Source organism: Acanthaster planci, linkage group LG09, assembly GCF_054643075.1.
Source record: "Acanthaster planci isolate LZ-2023a linkage group LG09, COTS_SCS, whole genome shotgun sequence".
Taxonomy (NCBI): Eukaryota; Metazoa; Echinodermata; class Asteroidea; order Valvatida; family Acanthasteridae; genus Acanthaster; species Acanthaster planci.
This window is the reverse complement of record NC_141785.1, coordinates 17,766,833-17,783,539: the sequence shown is the minus strand read 5'-3', so window position 1 is coordinate 17,783,539 and position 16,707 is coordinate 17,766,833. Positions and strand designations below refer to the sequence as shown.

Below are 16,707 nucleotides of genomic sequence, written 5' to 3'. Positions count from 1 at the left end.
ATTTAGCAATGCACTCGCATCTCAGTGTTTGCGATTGTGTATTTATTATCACTGAAAGCATATATATTTTGATCTAACTTTAACAGGTACATGCACTTGTGTGGGTTTAACACTGAATTTTTCACTAGCCCGCTGGGCAACCAAGGAACCAAGTTTAGGTAGCCCAGAGCAAGCTAGAATTTGCTAGAATTTGTACGCTGGGCAAGCACTATTTCGAGGCCTGTGAACATTTGTGGAGAAGAACGAATAGCCTGCCGGGAGATTTATTCTATTGATTTGTCATGTGACTTGCAGGCAAGAAAGTGGTAGACGGAGCCAGTGTTGGAGGCGGAGCAGATCAAGCTGTGGAGGTGGTAGCTGTTGACACCCTCATGAGAGTCAGTGAAGGTCCAGTGGACACTGTCAGCAAACAGACTGCATTTAGCAGTGACAGAGCAACAACAGATGGGGAGTGTACACTTACTGTCACCCATGAAGACGGGACGGGTGAAGAGATCATTTTCATCTGCGTGCACGGGCAGACATTCCGATGCAAGCCTCAGACTGGTACCCGAGTTAGCACTGCTGAGCAGGGACCAGCACCATCTGACAGTGCCTGCGCTTGTAACAAGTCCAAGGTGTCACTGCAAGGGAAGGTAGCTAGCCAGGGCAGGGACCGCCAGCTCCGTACCCGAAGCCAGAAGTTCACCTGCAACAAGTGCGGCGGCAGGTTCACTCAGAAAGCGTCTCTGGACCGGCACATGATTGCCCACAAAAGTGATGAGGACAAGAGTGAAGAGGAGATTACAGAAAAGGGGGAGGTCCAAGCTGAGCAGGAGCCCAAGACAACTGGAGGAGACACCTTGTCCAGGAAAACTCGGCGGCTGCTGAGGGGAAAAGATGCCAAGGCCCCTCCCAACATCATTATGTGCCAGGAATGCGGGAAGGACTTCCGCAGAGTCAGGGATCTGGAGAGACACAGGAAACAACACCACAAGAACAAACTGAAGACGGCGTCCAAGAAACGGGAGGAGGGAATGTTGCCCACAAAGAAGCCGTTTGAGTGCAAAACGTGTGGGATGGTTCTTGAAAACAAGTACCGACTTGGGCGCCATAGGAAGAGTCACCACCTCCCGGCCAATCCATCTGAAAGGCGGTCCTGCAAAGTTTGTGACAAGGTGTTCGCCAGGCCCTTCAATGTCAAACGGCACGAGAAGACTCATCGGGAAAAGCCTGAACGGGCTAAATTGCCCAAGACATTCTCTTGCACGGAGTGCCCCAAGACATTCTCCCGCCAGATTCACTTGACGCGGCACAAGCAGCTCCACGCCAAGGCTGAGGACATGGTGATCAAGTGCCCCTCCTGCCCCGAGACGTTTGAAGACCGGTACTCCTTCAAGAACCACCACAAGATACACGTCATGCAGAGGTACACCCGTGACGTGCAGTGTGAGGTGTGCCAGAAGGTTGTGAAGGGACCTGTCACGCTGAAGCGCCACATGCGCACCCACACCAAGGAGAAGCCTTACCCCTGCCGCATCGGCTGCAACTCCTTCTTCTCTAGCACCAGCTACCGTTTGAGCCACGAGCAGCTGCACTGCACAGCGGGGCCTGATCTCCTCTGCACCTACTGCGGGAAGGTCTTTGAGAACAGAGCCCGGCTGATAACGCACGAGAGAAGGGAACACCAGTCGGACCTGGACGAAAGAAATGTGCACAGGAGGCCGACCTACCCCTGTCGGCACTGCGGTAGGGTGTTCCACTTCAGTGCTGTCCGGTCACGACATGAGCGCATCCACACCAACGAGAAGCCCTACATGTGCCAGTACTGTCCCAAGACCTTTGGCCATGCCAACGCCTTGCTGTGCCACGAGCGGGTTCACACCAAGGAGCGACCCTACAAATGCACAGTGTGCAGCAAGGCTTTTTCGCAGAACACCCACCTGACCACGCACATGCGCGTCCACACCAAAGAGAAGCCATACCAGTGCCGATACTGCAAGCAAGTTTTCTCTCACCTGGGCACCAGAAAGAACCACGAGAGGACCCACAAAGTGGCGCTGGAGCCCAACTTGCAAGGGGTCCCCCAAGGCATCCCTGGACTTGAAGGCGTCTCCTACCAGACCCCAGAGGACAGCACGGAGAGGGGGATGCAGGTGGACGTTTCCAACGGGAATCCCGAGGGGTCATACCAGACCATTGCAGACTCCAGCATGCAAGAAGCTGTCCAACAGGAGCTACCCGTGGTAGCTGCGGAGGACTTGCCACAAGCAGAAATGCAAGAAGTTACCCATCGGATCATTCTCAGTCACCCGGAGCACGAAGTACAAGCTGCTGACGTAATCTTGCAGCTATTGCAGAGTGGCAACAGAGTGGCCAACTTTGAAGGCTTGGTGCACATTGTGCAGTCACAGTAAATTTTTTTGTCTTGGAAGACTTCCAATTTGCGGAAGTGAAAACTGCGTTCTAATTTTTTATCTCCATAGTGTAAATATTCTAGAAATGCTAAAATAGCACTCTATATTTTGGTGATGCCAAATGTTATATGTACGTGTAGTTGAGGACAGTGTCGAGTCCAAAGGAGCTCCAAGTCAATTCCAGTCCAGTCACAAATTATTGAAATGAACAATGTCAAACATTTCTTGGTCACCAGTCTGGCCATTTTTTTTCCTGCATTTATCTTGGCCACAGCTCTGGTTTGTGAGCTCATAGTTGGATAATTAGTTGGAAGTTGCAGTGTTTTCACTCCTGTATGGGCAGTTTTTTTTGACAGTCAGTTTACTGTGCGAAATGTGAATTCCTCTGATCTGGTTATTCTCTTTATAGTGCAAAGATAAATCTTATATAATGGTGTAAATTCAGCAACTGAGAAACAGTTGAAGAAAAAAATAATAGTCTACTCCTGATGTATAAAGAACACTGATATAATAAAATGGTGTTAAACGAGCACATTCTGTTTTTCTACTCCTTTGATAACAAAGTCCTGGTTGTAACAAAGTAACTTCTCTGGTCCCTACAACTTCATCATAACGAGAGCTGACTGTATTAAAAGTGTGTAAATATCATCATGGGAAGTGTGCTTTTTGAGGTTGTTTAGCTAGTTTTGCATGTGCAGCTTATAAATGTTTACGTGTACAATGTCGGTGTATTTTCATTTAACCCCTTCGCACCGGGAAGCGGCTATAGCTGTCGTCAAGGGGTTAACCCCTTCTCAATGGGAATTTCTTTCTGAAAGCCGACTCCAAGAATTCCAGCCTCGCTTGGCCACGAAGGCCACCTGCCAAACTGCAAAATCTCGGTTTGTGGCTCAGCGTGCTCTGCACGCTTTGAATTACACTGTGCAAAGGCTGATTGTTCGGTGGCATGCGGCTCTACTCAAGCTTCCACATTCCCGTTGCTTCTTTTCAAAGTAGGGACTATTGTGAAGCTGGTGATTATGATGCAAATTCGGTCTTTTCATTTCTGGGCTACACACAAAGACCAACTACCATATACACAAGAGCCAGGGTCTGCCTTCTTTCACCGTGTTCGCTTGAGCGTGGGCCGAGAATAATAGCTGAAAAGCGGGCAGAGGATCTCAATTTTTACGGCATTTTAAGCGTCCCGGCGTGAAGGGGTTAATAAAGTGCACCCTCTAAAAACAGGTCCCAAGAATCTTGTTCACTTCCTGTAGACAATGCAATGCTGGTTTACCCACTAGATGCTAGTCTTGCTGCCAACATTCAGCAGAGCACTCTCCTGCATTGCACATGTGATCGAACAGCTTAAACAAAAATTCTGTTCAACTAAAATACATGTCAAAAGATCAGTGGTTTCCTATTCCAAAGATGCTGTAAGGCAAATGTCTATAAAATCTGTAATTCTTGATTAGTTTGGAAAGCAGAATGCATTAGTACATGCATGAACTTCAAGGAATTTATGTGGCCAACATCCAAAATTTCCAGTGTCTAGAGGTTTCTTTTTTTTTGGTTTAACTTTCAATTTGGAAGAAAAACAGTAACTTGTAGCAATCCGTTTTAAATTACTGTGACAAACTTCAAAATAGCCAGTGTTTTTCCCCCACACTAACATCTTTGGGTGTGTCGACCAGACATTCATCTTTATGGATGTTTATTCTTGATTCTCATACACTGTAAATATAAGGTACCGTTGAAACACTGATGTGTAACATTGTTATAGTAATGATTTCCAACCACAAAAGATGCAGTGATTTTACGAAAACTTTGTTTCCTTGGACACTTAATAAAAATGAGAGGTGTTAATGCATGTACACTGTACACTGTCCATTTAAATGTAAAGCACAATACTCAATTTTCCCAACTGTAACTTGCCACTCTCTCCACTGCACACAAGTCTGACCATGATTGGAACTATGCAAAAGAAGCTCTGGAAACAACCTGCCAGTCTAGTTTCAACCTTTACATTTGGATCATGCTATGAGGTTGGGGCACCATTTGTGACGGTGTCCATTGTTTCGTGGGTTCCGTAAAAATGAACAGCTATTTGCCTGCATGTGGATTCCAAATTCTCCATCTTGCAAGGCTGAATAAAGTGGTGAATGTTACTTTTACAGAGTAAATGACCAAGTTTACACATCATGACAGGTGGTAAAAGTTACCTATGTAACAAGGACACTCACAAATTGTGCCCCAACCTCATGGAATTACCCATTTGGAAATGTTTACCAAATGTTAAAAATAACCCAAAGGTAATAACCCATCCCTTTCTAGTCTGAAGTACTAACAAAATGTGCACTGCATAGCTGTCCACTGTTGAGACCGTCCCGCAAACAAAGTCACAGTTTGCTTTGCCTAACTCTTCTCATTGTGAAATGGCAGATTGACCGCCTAGTCGTCCCCGCCGAACCTCTTCAACAACTGCTACGTTCAACTGCTTGAACTTCACTGAGTCCAGAGGCAGGGGTGGACTGTTCTCGGTGGTGCCAAAGATGTGCTTGAGGGCAACCCGCGCTGCTTCTTCCTCAGCAATGGCCAATGTCTCCCCAGGGCCTGAAAAATAGAGATAATAGAGCAGATCATTGGCATTGAGGCCACAGACAGTCATTTTGCACAAGGTCAATGGTCCGATGTAAGCGCGGGATGACAGGATGTCCATTGGGGTCCCCAATGATGGTAGCCTGTAGTCAAGAGGAGGACTACAATCCACATAGCACTAACAGTGCTTGAGAAAAGACTAGTGCACACTTGATTTGCATTCATAACGACAGCCTGCTGCATTAAATGGTTCACTGAAAGAATTCTACACATGCGCTGCTTATACAAGAATTTCAGTCAGCGTACAATGTACACAGATGTGCCCAGAAGTGTGCACCTTGGAGGTCTCTCTAAATTCTGGCATGCATGAAATTGCCAACAGAAATACCCAAATTGGAAAAAGCATGCACCTCCAAAGAAAAAGTATGCTTCCCAAAATGCCTTTGCCCGTCATGTGCAAATTGTTCCTACTGCTGAATTAATTTACCCCTGGACAAAAAGTTGAAGGCATTTGCGTGTCTCTGGAACACTTGAAGATGGTATGGTTACTGTGACTTAAAATTTTCCTCCAAACCTTGAGATAGAAAGGCAGCCACATTATTGTCCTGATATGAAATATTAGCAAGAAACCTTTGGGGAAAAATGACCAGTCTTCACATTGCGAGTTAACCATTAATTAACCTCAATGTCTTTGATGCTAAATTTTTTTGCTCATTTGACCCTTTTTGTTTTACTGAAATAATTAAATCTATATAAAACCTAAATACATGTAAATCAAAAGGTCATGAATTCCTCACCCCATCCTAAGAGCTTTCTATCACTGTAAACTCCCACCATGTACAGAGGCATTATGGTCGATGTACCAACTTGCCGTAGGAGTCTAGAAAGCAACAAGACAGAAAGCAACACTACAAGCTCAAGAAAACAATCAGTGTGATTCACTCAGAACCTGTAATAGGTAAATGTATGGACAATTAGTTCCTGGGGTTTCTACTGAGACTTTCTGTTTTCAAATGCACAATGTGTGACCCATTTTGATAGAAATGGTTTTATCATCTACTTGTGATGATAAAACCTGTGATTTGAAATTCAGAGCACTGATTTTAAAGCATGTGAATGAGGTCAAAGGGTAAACTTGAGATCACTACATTTTCTCACCCCTCAATCTCCTCTTATCTAAGGAATGCGATCCTCCAACCACGTGTTTCATCAAGTGGAAAATATTTTCCCTAACTCTTGCAGATGGCATGGTAAAGTGACCAGCTAGACGCCAGTGCCACTTTGGAAACAGATCAGAGAGATTTATGGAAAATGTACACATGCCATCATTGAATGCTACAGGGCGTATTAATCATGTTCAAATATTGCAAAATGACTGTCGACACTGCCTGTGTTGCTGACCGAAACTTACAACATCAGGTGCACATTATGTTTTGTCTTAATTGGATATTATGTCTTGGTTAAAGATTAGATATCTATGCACCTGACCTTTGCCAACAAGTTAAAAGATGCAAGCCTCTTTGCCTCAATGGCCTTTCTTCAACCAGGAGTACAGTTTATATAAATGGTACCACCATTAACTGGTGAGCAACCTGCAATGGACTGGCATCCCATCCTGGTGGGAATCAAAATATTCTCAGTCATTCAATGCCAAGGAAGCTGGTGATAAACACACCAGCCTGATGGGCAATACTGCATCAAAGGGACTCGGCTGCTTTGCTTGCCCAAAGACACAACACATGGCCAGCAGCTGGATTCGAACCCCGGACCCGTGATAGTGAGTCATGAACCCAAACAACTAGGCTACTAACCCCCTCCCACACATCCCATCCACACCTACCTGACCTCGGGTGGGGCTCTGCCTTCCCTTTCAAGCAGTTCCACCAGCAAGCCCATCGGATTGGTGATGGGCCATAGCTCATTGATGTCTTTGTCCACCAACTGGGACAGGAGGAAATCGCGTACAAAGAGACCAGCCCTCTCGGCACTCTGAAAGTAGATAACACAAGCACTGCCAATTACACCGTGGCTCCATACACCAGCGTCCTACCCCCATTCAGAAATACAGTACGGTGAATGGGAACCAGACTCCCACTTCAATACAAAAAAACTGAAATTATCAATGCTGCATTTGATCAACTGTAAAAGAGAGTCACAAGTCACCAGAGCCACTTACGAAATCACAGGCTAGGGAAAGAACCTTGCACCACAGAAATCAATGGGGACCCTCAACATTTTTCACCTACCAATGTCCATTTTCATCATGAAAAGCTCAGCATGCTGTGTCTAATGCAAAATGAAGCACGACTACCGAGAATAGCCTTATGACTCATTTTCCCAGAGCAGGTCGAGTGCTCTAAAACAACTAGGGCCGCGTCCGCAGGTTACAGTGGCAAGAAATACCACACATTCCTACTGAACTCACATGTATTGAAGACAGAAAAAAAAAATTCCAGTTATTTTATCCCCGTCATATTCCATTTGTCTGTGTGGACATCTTCAAGATTGTCCATCAAAAGAAATTCTTCAAACCACTGGGGTGGCCATTCAAATTTTAACTGTGATCAGAAAACGACTCCCTGTCTTAATGTCGTCAGACGTGTGTCAAAGAGCCAGCTTACAGTGTCTTGAAGTATGGCTCCCACTATGGCCTGAAGAGCAGAGCTTGCGACTTCAGGGGGTGTAGGGAAACCCTGTTGGAAGACAAGAAGTGTGGTGCAGCAGGAGAGTGGACATGTCTGTTTGTCATGATAAACTCTTTGTCTTGAGGGACGATTTGAAAATAAGTGAATCCAGGAATGAAACAAACAGTGACACCCTTGCAGCTCTCGCAGGGGTGAGATTAGGGGATGACGAAAAATCCACAAAAAAATTGGGCAGAGAGGTTGCAACGATGACGGTAACATAACAGTGTGACTTTTCGGGGCTTGTGACATGACCTCTCTCCCAACTGGCTTTCATTATGCGAATTTTACACGTGGTTGATTTTTTTTTTTTCTGCAGAAAGTGGCAAAGCCTGAATTATTCTCTGCAAATCTAAAAATTTTGGATCGCAAATACTGAAATCTGGGAAAAAAACCTGAGAAATCGCACTCAGAGAAAGAAGCTCGGATGGGTTTGCCAAGGAAAAATTAATTCTTCACTTACTGCACACAGAATGATGTCTCTCAAACCAAGATGGCTGCCGACATGCACTAGAAGCTCTGGTCTTGTCAGATAGTCACTAACTGCACTGTGTTGCAAAAGACCAATACTGTGTTAATTTCACAAAACATGCTGTATTGACATTTTAATGCAATCACCCTGAAAATACCACATGAACTTGGTACATTTTGTGCAGAGAAATCTCAAGGAATACTGGCCAGTGGCTACAAGCGCACTGAAGGCGTTATCGTACTTCACTGTTTTAAGTGCGGTGCTGCAACGGAGTCTATGACTAGTCCGGTCACAAACAACTAAGGATATACAATGATTTATAGGAAGAGCTGGGGGTCCACTACAACACTTGTGAAGAACGCAGTCGTAACAAACACTGGAAGATTGCTTTGTAGAATGCATGCTGGACAAGATTTCCTTCTGTGATGGTGCCTCTCCTTGGCTGACACCTGAATCGCCATTGTGGCCATGTGACTAAACTCCATGGATTCAAGCATTTCTAGATAAACCTGTGCAAATCCTGCAACATACAGGACAAGCAAGCGAACTCAAACGGCACGTGGGTTCCAAGTGACAAAGGCTACGTCAGAATCACTTGGCTGCAGCTTGAAATGACACATGACTCTATGAGACCTGGCTGAGACCCCTGCCACAAACTTCTGTGTATTTTCAAGCTGCTTTCAAGTAAGTTGGACTCAGCCCAAAGCACCCCCCCCCTTTAATATGCAGAGCCTATGCTGGGCACGGTTCTTCCCACAGACTTACCAGATTCCCTCGTCAGGAAGTTTTGGGTAGACACGCCTCAAGTAGGCTTTGATGTAGTCTGAGATAAAGACCCCACCTGCAGGCAAGGGTGGAAGGCAAAAGACCACATTCTCAACTCGCTCACAAACCGGTATTCAAATTTACTTCAATCTTCCTCACTATTTTCGAAGATTTTGAAGGATTGAGGCAGTGGCCAGCACTCCCAGAAACACATTCTAGAAATAAAAGATGATTTATGAGGACTATAAAGCTGTATCCAATCTTTACCTGGAGGCAGTTGGAGGATTTTGAGGATTAATCTTAGCAGAATGGGCCAAAAAGGGGGAGGGGAGTTATGGTTAAGGAAGCATAGGGGGATTTTATTGGCTAACTGCCCAGTATTGCTGACATTTGCTTTCTGAATCAATATCCAGCCACATTTCAACAACGCCCATCAGCTGTAATCATCACATGATTCTGTACATGTCGATGGCAAGCAACAAATTTGACCTACATGTTGTCGAAGACACAAAAACCATCCATTTTCATCGGTTGCCAGACTGAGCAACACATCATATCACAGAGCTCAGTTTTCTCTGTCTAATGTCAGCTGAAATCGATTTACTACAGCACTGACCATAAGACTCGTTCAGTGGGATTTGATAAGACATTTCCTGTGGGTAGCAAGTTCCCGCACATTCCCAGCTCCATAAACTGGCACCTAGTGTCCTCCCATTCATGTCTGCTCACCGGTTTGTGCCAGTTCCTGGTTGTCTTCAATCTCCAGCTTGACCGAGTCTCCCGTCACTCCCATCTCCTCCCGCCTCGTCTCTTCCTGCTCCACGTAGCTTTGGTCGGTCAGGGCCGTTCGCAATGTGGCATCTGTGAAATCCTCACCCAAACGCTTGCCAAAAGCATAGAGTTCACTATCATAGTCCCTAAGGTTTCAAAAGCCCACAAAGTATATTTTTCCCTTAATGCAATCCTTATGCAGGCACTTTAAAGTTTTAATTTTACTTTTTTGCATTGCTGCCTTTTCATTTTTTTTCTGTGATGCAAATTTGCATATTCATGAGCAAAAATATGAATCAAGGCAAATTGGCATATTCATGAACCAAAATCAGAGTCCAGGCAAGTTTGCATATTGATGAGCAAAAATTTAAAATCAAGGATAAAACCCAAATGTCCCAACAATGGTACTGCAGTTAGGCTAACCCAGCTGTTACAAGGCACTTCTGTGTACCATAGCATGCGACACGTGTCACTTTGGATGTACATGTATGAATGGGCAGCACAAGCCGGCAGAATCTAATTTTGGTTTGTACCAAGGATGAAATGCCAGATTGGCATTTTGTATTTTGGGATACATGTACATGTAGTTTTGGTTAATTCTGTCAGGTGTGAGCCATGAAAACATGGAGAAAGTGAGAAATATGCTGAATGTAACAATAGTTGAGTCAGATCAACTGCAGTGCTACAGTTGGGACTGACGCTATAGTTGGGCCACAATGAATCGAATGCTGCAGCAGGAACCTGTACACTAGCAGGGGTGATGTAAATTTTAATGTAAGAAGCAGACTGACCAGTTTTCTTGATGTGATCTGGGCTTCTTTTCTTCCGGCCCATATTTCTGCTTGATAGCCTTGATTTGTCTCTGAAGTGCAAACAGGAATGGAGCGAACCAGCGGGCATGGTACCTCACCTCTGGAAAAGGGTAAAAGAAACGTCCAATAATTCTTTGTTAGGTTTGCAACTGCTTACTGGCAAAGTAAAAGATTTATTAAAAAAATTCAAAATACTGGGTTTTCTTTGGCATTTGCTGCTCGTGCTTCTTGATGCAATTACACCCAAACTATGATCCCAGTAGATCCCCATCTGATGATGAAAATACATGTAGCAAACAGCAATTCACTTCCACCTTAGGATCAAGTGTGAAATCCTCTCTCCTGCCATTTGGGCATAAATAATGTGGAGCCCTGTAAATGGTCCATGTGACACCCAGCATGCCATTTTATGGCCAACTGCCATTTCAACCAGTCAGGTCAGTCGTGGCTAAGACTACAAATTATGGGAAGCGGCTGCAGCCAAATTCCATATACTTGTGTTCATGTATCAATTGCAGCCAAAGTCAACCGTTTGGCTGTGGCTTGTCTTCACAAGTACACATGTGAACCTCATACATGTAACTCTCAGATGCTGATTGGAAAGTAGGTCGATCTGTACATTTCATTTTGCCATTTCTGTCATCACGGTTATGTCTACAGTGTAAAACCAGTATGGTTTCGACCCTATTTTAATGGTACACAAAACACAGGCGTGTAAACTGGGTAGAGTTCCATGTACGAATGCTGGTATTTAAATCATTTCCCACAGTGACTTAATAGCCATCAGAAAGCAAAAATATGTCCAGAAAAGCTCAAAATTTAGGAGGGAAAATACCGAGTTGTTTACTGAAAAAACACTTTGAACTTTTCAGACAAGTCTCAAAGGGTTTAGGCATGGGCACCGGTAGTCCAGTGGCATCTGCATACGCAACTCATTCCTGTAAACCACCTACATGTACACGTACTAGTGGATTTTTTGCCAAATGGAGTAGTATTTCTATGATTAAACACCTATAAAAAATCCACACTAAACATCATGTACATGTAGAACCAATGGCAGAAAATGTCTTTTTATTATTCGGACATTGTTCATAACTTTTAGCACCCTGTTCGTATAATAAGGAAACAAAGTCCACTTCTTCAAACTACATGTATATGTAAGTGACATTTAGACATTGAGGATCCATTTTTGCCAATACTTAAGCAAGAAAACAACAATTTTGTTACCCGAATTTGGCTAAAGACAACTACCCAGTCAGACCACACCATTTTGTTTCCTGTCTGGTTACCTGACCCAGCCACTGTGAATATATATGAAATTTCATCAATATACATCAAAAGAATCTTCATCTAGGTCAAGTTTATGTGCGTTTGACATGGAGCATGCTGGGTTCACGCAACGAACTTAGCACACTGAACGAATGCAAGAACCCATTGGGAAACTTAGAATCATCCGTCTCTCTTTCTCTGGTGAGGGTGCACTTCAGCTCAGGGTGGATACAGTCATTTTCCTAATTCCGGATCGCAAAAAATATTCAGTCAGATTGCAGCTACAAAAGATCTTTAAATTCCAGTGAAATGTGGTCAGTAGTCCACCTTGTGTGTTAAAGATACCACAGAATTATTTTCAAATTCTAAGCTTTTAATTCGGGCAAATACAAAAACAACGAAAAAGGCGACAACACTTTTCCCTGTTCTGGATTGGTTTACCCAATTCTGGAAAGTTAATGTACCATGCGAGAAATCCATTTTGTTAATGTACCATGCGAGAAATCCATTTTTCAGCCAGAAACATTGTGAAAAGCTGATTTTCTAATGAAAAATTTCTTAATTCCAATGAATTAAAAAAGTGGATCTTGTGTAATTTTGACTTGACTTTTTAGCTATTAATGATACTATCCCCTCGCCGCACACTTGACAAACCCACTACATCACATACCTTTCTGCTACATCCACATAGTAGTATATGTAAGTTGAGTTTGTAATGTATATTGTGTGCAGTTAATGCGCAATCGGAAACTAGAAAAAAAAATATGCATTCAGTTTTCGGCCAGTTTTAATCAAACAGAAACCTTAGAAGTCATTGAGTATGAAAAAAAAAGGATTTGGGATCACACGTAGTGAGTGACATATTGCCCTGTAAATATTTATCAATTTTTTTTCGCTTCCATGCTTTTGACAAACAGTTCAAAATTGTCAAGGTGCGAATCGGAAATCTGGCCAAAAATTCTTTTTCTAGAAATTTCAGAGAACAAGTGTTGTACAACAAAAAGCTTACATTTCATCTTTTATTTTAAACGGCACTTGTCTGAGAATGTACATGAAGAACTGAAGAACAACACAACAGAGGCACTGTAGGTTTTATTTCAAGCAATCTGGAACTAGGAAAAATCCGGAGCTAGGAAAACAACTGTGATCAGGTAATACATGTATTCAAATATATGGCTAGGTCAGCACAGGTGCAAGATCGATTCATAGTGCAAAGATTCACCTACTGCGACCACCATTTTTATAATACCTCAGAAATTAGGCTCGTTTATCTACTACATGAAATTCCCTCCCATTATTTTACACGGTTGTTTTAGCAGACGAAGGCAGGCTGGGCTGAGTGGACGTGTCTCAACTGACGACTTGTCTCAACGGTCAGACAGTCGACTTGTCTCAACGATCGAGTTGTCTCAATAGTCGAGTTGGCAAATGGTCGAGTTGTCCAAACCCAAAGCAAACTGGCCGATTCGCTAGTGACTCTGAGTTCTCATAAAGTACAGTATGGTCAGGGAGTCCACTTGGGCTAGGCTAGGGCTAATGTTAGGGGCCACCTGCTTCCCCCAAATTCAGCATCAGTCCCAACTACAGTTAGGACTGTCCCAACTACAGTTAGGACTGTCCCAGCTACAGTTAGGACTGTCCCAACTACAGTTAGGACTGTCCCAACTACAGTTAGGACTGTCCCAACTACAGTTAGGACTGTCCCAGCTACAGTTAGGACTGTCCCAGCTACAGTTAGGACTGTCCCAACTGGAGTGTTATACAGTAGTTGGGACAGCCCAACTCATATGTGATTAATTAGCTGATATGTGATTAGTGTAGGTCCCTAGACCACAGATTTCCCAGACGTCTCTTTACATAATCTTAACGACAATAGTCAGAATTATCGGGACTGGTATCCAAAGCAACATAAATGTTCGTTAGGCAAATACACTGCGTCTGTTTTGTCGCGTGACGTACGGCCACAAGAGAATGCAGATGTGTACGGATCGTCGAGGGATGTGAGGTGAGGATGGTAGAAAAAAACTCATTTTTTGACAATACTATAGGTCAAATTCTACAAATACGCTTGAACATGGATGTTCGATATCTATAGAAGTTCATTATGACATGTGCATGTATGAGGGTCTTTAGGGGTAGATTTGCTCCAGGTACAACTACCTGACCATGGCAGAACACTTTTCAAAATGCCATATTGTACGGAACCATCCAAAAGATAAATGCAGTAATGGAAGGTCTGTGGAGTAGTACTAGTAGTAGTAGTCGGGCCCCTGTTTACGGGTCTAAGTTAGCTCTACTGAGTGGAGCATTAGTATTCCTATTTTTCGATTGTGGACGGAATCGGTCATACTAACGCTCCACGACATTACATATAGTGAAGTGACAACAGTTCTCCAAAATTCAAAAGACGTTGACTTGGACGTTGTCTTCATTTTATTACGACTGATGTCCAGGGTCTAAGACGTGTGTACAAAACGACCACAAATTTGGCTCTAATTTGTTCTTGGTTTACCTTGTTGAAGAAACTAATTTTTCATATTTACAAGTTCTTTGTGGCCTTATCTATGTGTCTGGGGGTTTAGGAATTTCAGAACGAACCATGGAATGCAAAATTGAGGAAAATAAGTGAGAAACAACGTTAATTTTGTAGATGTACATGTAATTCATCCGTTCCTGAGTTGTAGGGTGCACACATGTACAGGAATTCGAACTGCATGCATGCACTACGCGTGCACGATTTCCAGTGAAGGTCTGTTGCTTGCCTGCTACACGGAGGCAGTGACTGGTACCGCCTGCCGTCGAACCGATATAAAAAATGCAGTTCTGTTTTGTCAGATCGGGGGCTTCAGACTGACCAATTAAACCTCCTATTGGTTACCCCTAAAATGTTCAGTTTTTGTTCTGCTTTATTTTTCAGTTTTAAACATAAATTTGCAACACAGCTTGCTATTTTATAAGAATAACCTCGGTTAGTGTAGAAGGCTGTGTATATGCAGGGCTCTTGAACGGGAATACATGTAAGTTCATCAATGATCTTTCTTTGAAGTGTTTAATTTGTTTGTAGAGTTTTATTGGTTAAAGATGTATAAATAAACAATATTGTGGTAATCAGATTTTTATTAAAATGAAGCTGATACTTGAGGAATAAAAAAAAGACGATTACACTGCGGGCATGATGAGTGTGATGAACAAGTGACGAGAGCTTTGCTGATCGGGAACACAGTATGCAGAGGCGGTACTGGCGCGCGCAGGTGCGGTAAGTGGCGATCATGCACAAATTGTGCTGTTGATCGGCCTTTCCTTTTTCTATTCGTAAACTAAACATACAATAAGCAGACTGCATTGGTAATTGGCAGTGACAAGTTGGATTTTAGAGCAATGGACAGATAGCTAGACTAGATGTTGAAGTTTTAAAAAGAACCCGAAGTCAGGGCACCCGACAGGTGCCGCAGATGCATAATTCATGTTGTCACAGTATTGCTTAGGTTGTGCACGCACTTTTTTGTGTACAGTCCGCCCACAGCACGTGTGGAGCATGATACAGCACATGCATATTAATGTTATTCAAATTTAATTTCACCGGTTCCTTATTCGTCTGTCACGCAAGGTATGACAGGGAACCAGTTTTGTATAGTACAACGTATACCAGAGCGCCTGTCAGGTGCCTTGAAATCCCATGCAAGAAGTGCCGCTTTCGTTTTTCAAAATGGTGGCGCCCATGGTCAGCAAGTAATACTACAGGAATACGCTGGTGTAAGTAAAATTGTTGAGTCATTCTCATTTCGGAAGATATTAGAATTCAAAGTTTGTGACAATCCTGCAGTTTGGATTTCAGGCATTTAAGACATGCCTTGAAGTAGGGCTGTGGTGGCGACAGATAAGAGACAGATTGTAAAAGAGAGCCACTACAGCCAGTAATGGGTCAACTCGTACCCCAAAATTTACACCCAGGTTAAGTCGTACCCGAGTCAAGTCGTACCCACATCAAGCCGTACCCAAGTCAACTCGTACCCTATGAATTTCCACATTGAATCTGTGGTGCAACTCCTTCACACCGAGGCATCGCTGGGACACCTGCAGGTGAGGTTGGTAAAGGAGTCCAAGCTTCGCCAGTACCAGCAAAATCGATTCAAGACAATGCAGGCAAAGCTTATCAAGATCTGGCAGCAGTACCAGGTTGGGAAGCTGACAACGTCCGAGCTTCTTTCTACCTGCAAACAGTGCAAGCACCTGAATGGTCCTGCACTGTAGGACAACCAAACCAAACGGCACTTTTCAATTTCAGGGCAACCACTATCAAACCAAACAGGGCCACCACATTTTCCAAAAAGAGATATGCTTTACCTTTAAAGAATAAAAAACAAATTATTTTATATATTTTTTTAAAGTTTAATAAATAATAAAGTATTTAAAAATTATTTGAAATATATTTCTTAAAATTTTGTCGTAATAGAAATCGCTAAGTTGTTACTGTTGTTTTCACCGACAATCTCAGGGTATGTTTGTGCTGCCTTATATTCTGAATCTAATTCTGAGAATAAAAATATTTGTTGAAATCCCATCACTTGTACGAATGCTTGTACTGACTATGAAAGGGAGTACTAGTTAACTTGGGTGGTAGGTCGAAGTCACATGTGGGCAGGCTTTCAGTCTATCCTCCCGCGGACAGAACTAGCAGTTTAACATTCAGGCCTATGAAATTCGACAATTCCACTTACCTACTCGAGTTACTGGTAAAGACTTCCTCTGAACAAAAGAATTTGTCAATTGCCTGGCATAAGTCAACACATGTCGCGTACAGACGGTCGCCATTTTTACTTCCTCAGAGTCATTAGAGGCTGCATCCGAATCTCTTGTCTAGAGTTAGGTCTAGGTCTTCGTTCCATTGGAAATGCGTGTAGACGTGCAGACAATAGACCCAGCCGTAGCTCTGGAAGCCCGAACAAGGGCCATTTTCCAGT

At 43.4% G+C, this 16,707-nt stretch overlaps 2 protein-coding genes across 2 annotated transcripts in view; one reads left to right on the top strand and one right to left on the bottom strand.

The window, feature by feature from the left end:
• Positions 1-4,245, top strand: part of LOC110976568 (uncharacterized) — a 19,984-nt gene extending 15,739 nt beyond the window's left edge. The window contains exon 6 of the mRNA XM_022229945.2: positions 295-4,245. Coding sequence (XP_022085637.2) covers positions 295-2,396 — 2,102 coding nt within the window. The 3' untranslated portion in view covers positions 2,397-4,245. The remainder of the gene's footprint in view (positions 1-294) is intronic.
• mrpl44 (mitochondrial ribosomal protein L44) lies at positions 4,052-16,707 on the bottom strand. The gene is made up of 9 exons (XM_022230189.2): positions 16,465-16,707; positions 10,457-10,577; positions 9,624-9,811; positions 8,895-8,970; positions 8,121-8,205; positions 7,595-7,666; positions 6,814-6,962; positions 5,771-5,853; positions 4,052-4,988 (listed from the first exon to the last, which is right to left on the bottom strand). Exons 1-9 carry the CDS (start codon positions 16,556-16,558, stop codon positions 4,801-4,803), a joined length of 1,056 nt encoding a protein of 351 aa, XP_022085881.2. The 5' UTR covers positions 16,559-16,707; the 3' UTR covers positions 4,052-4,800.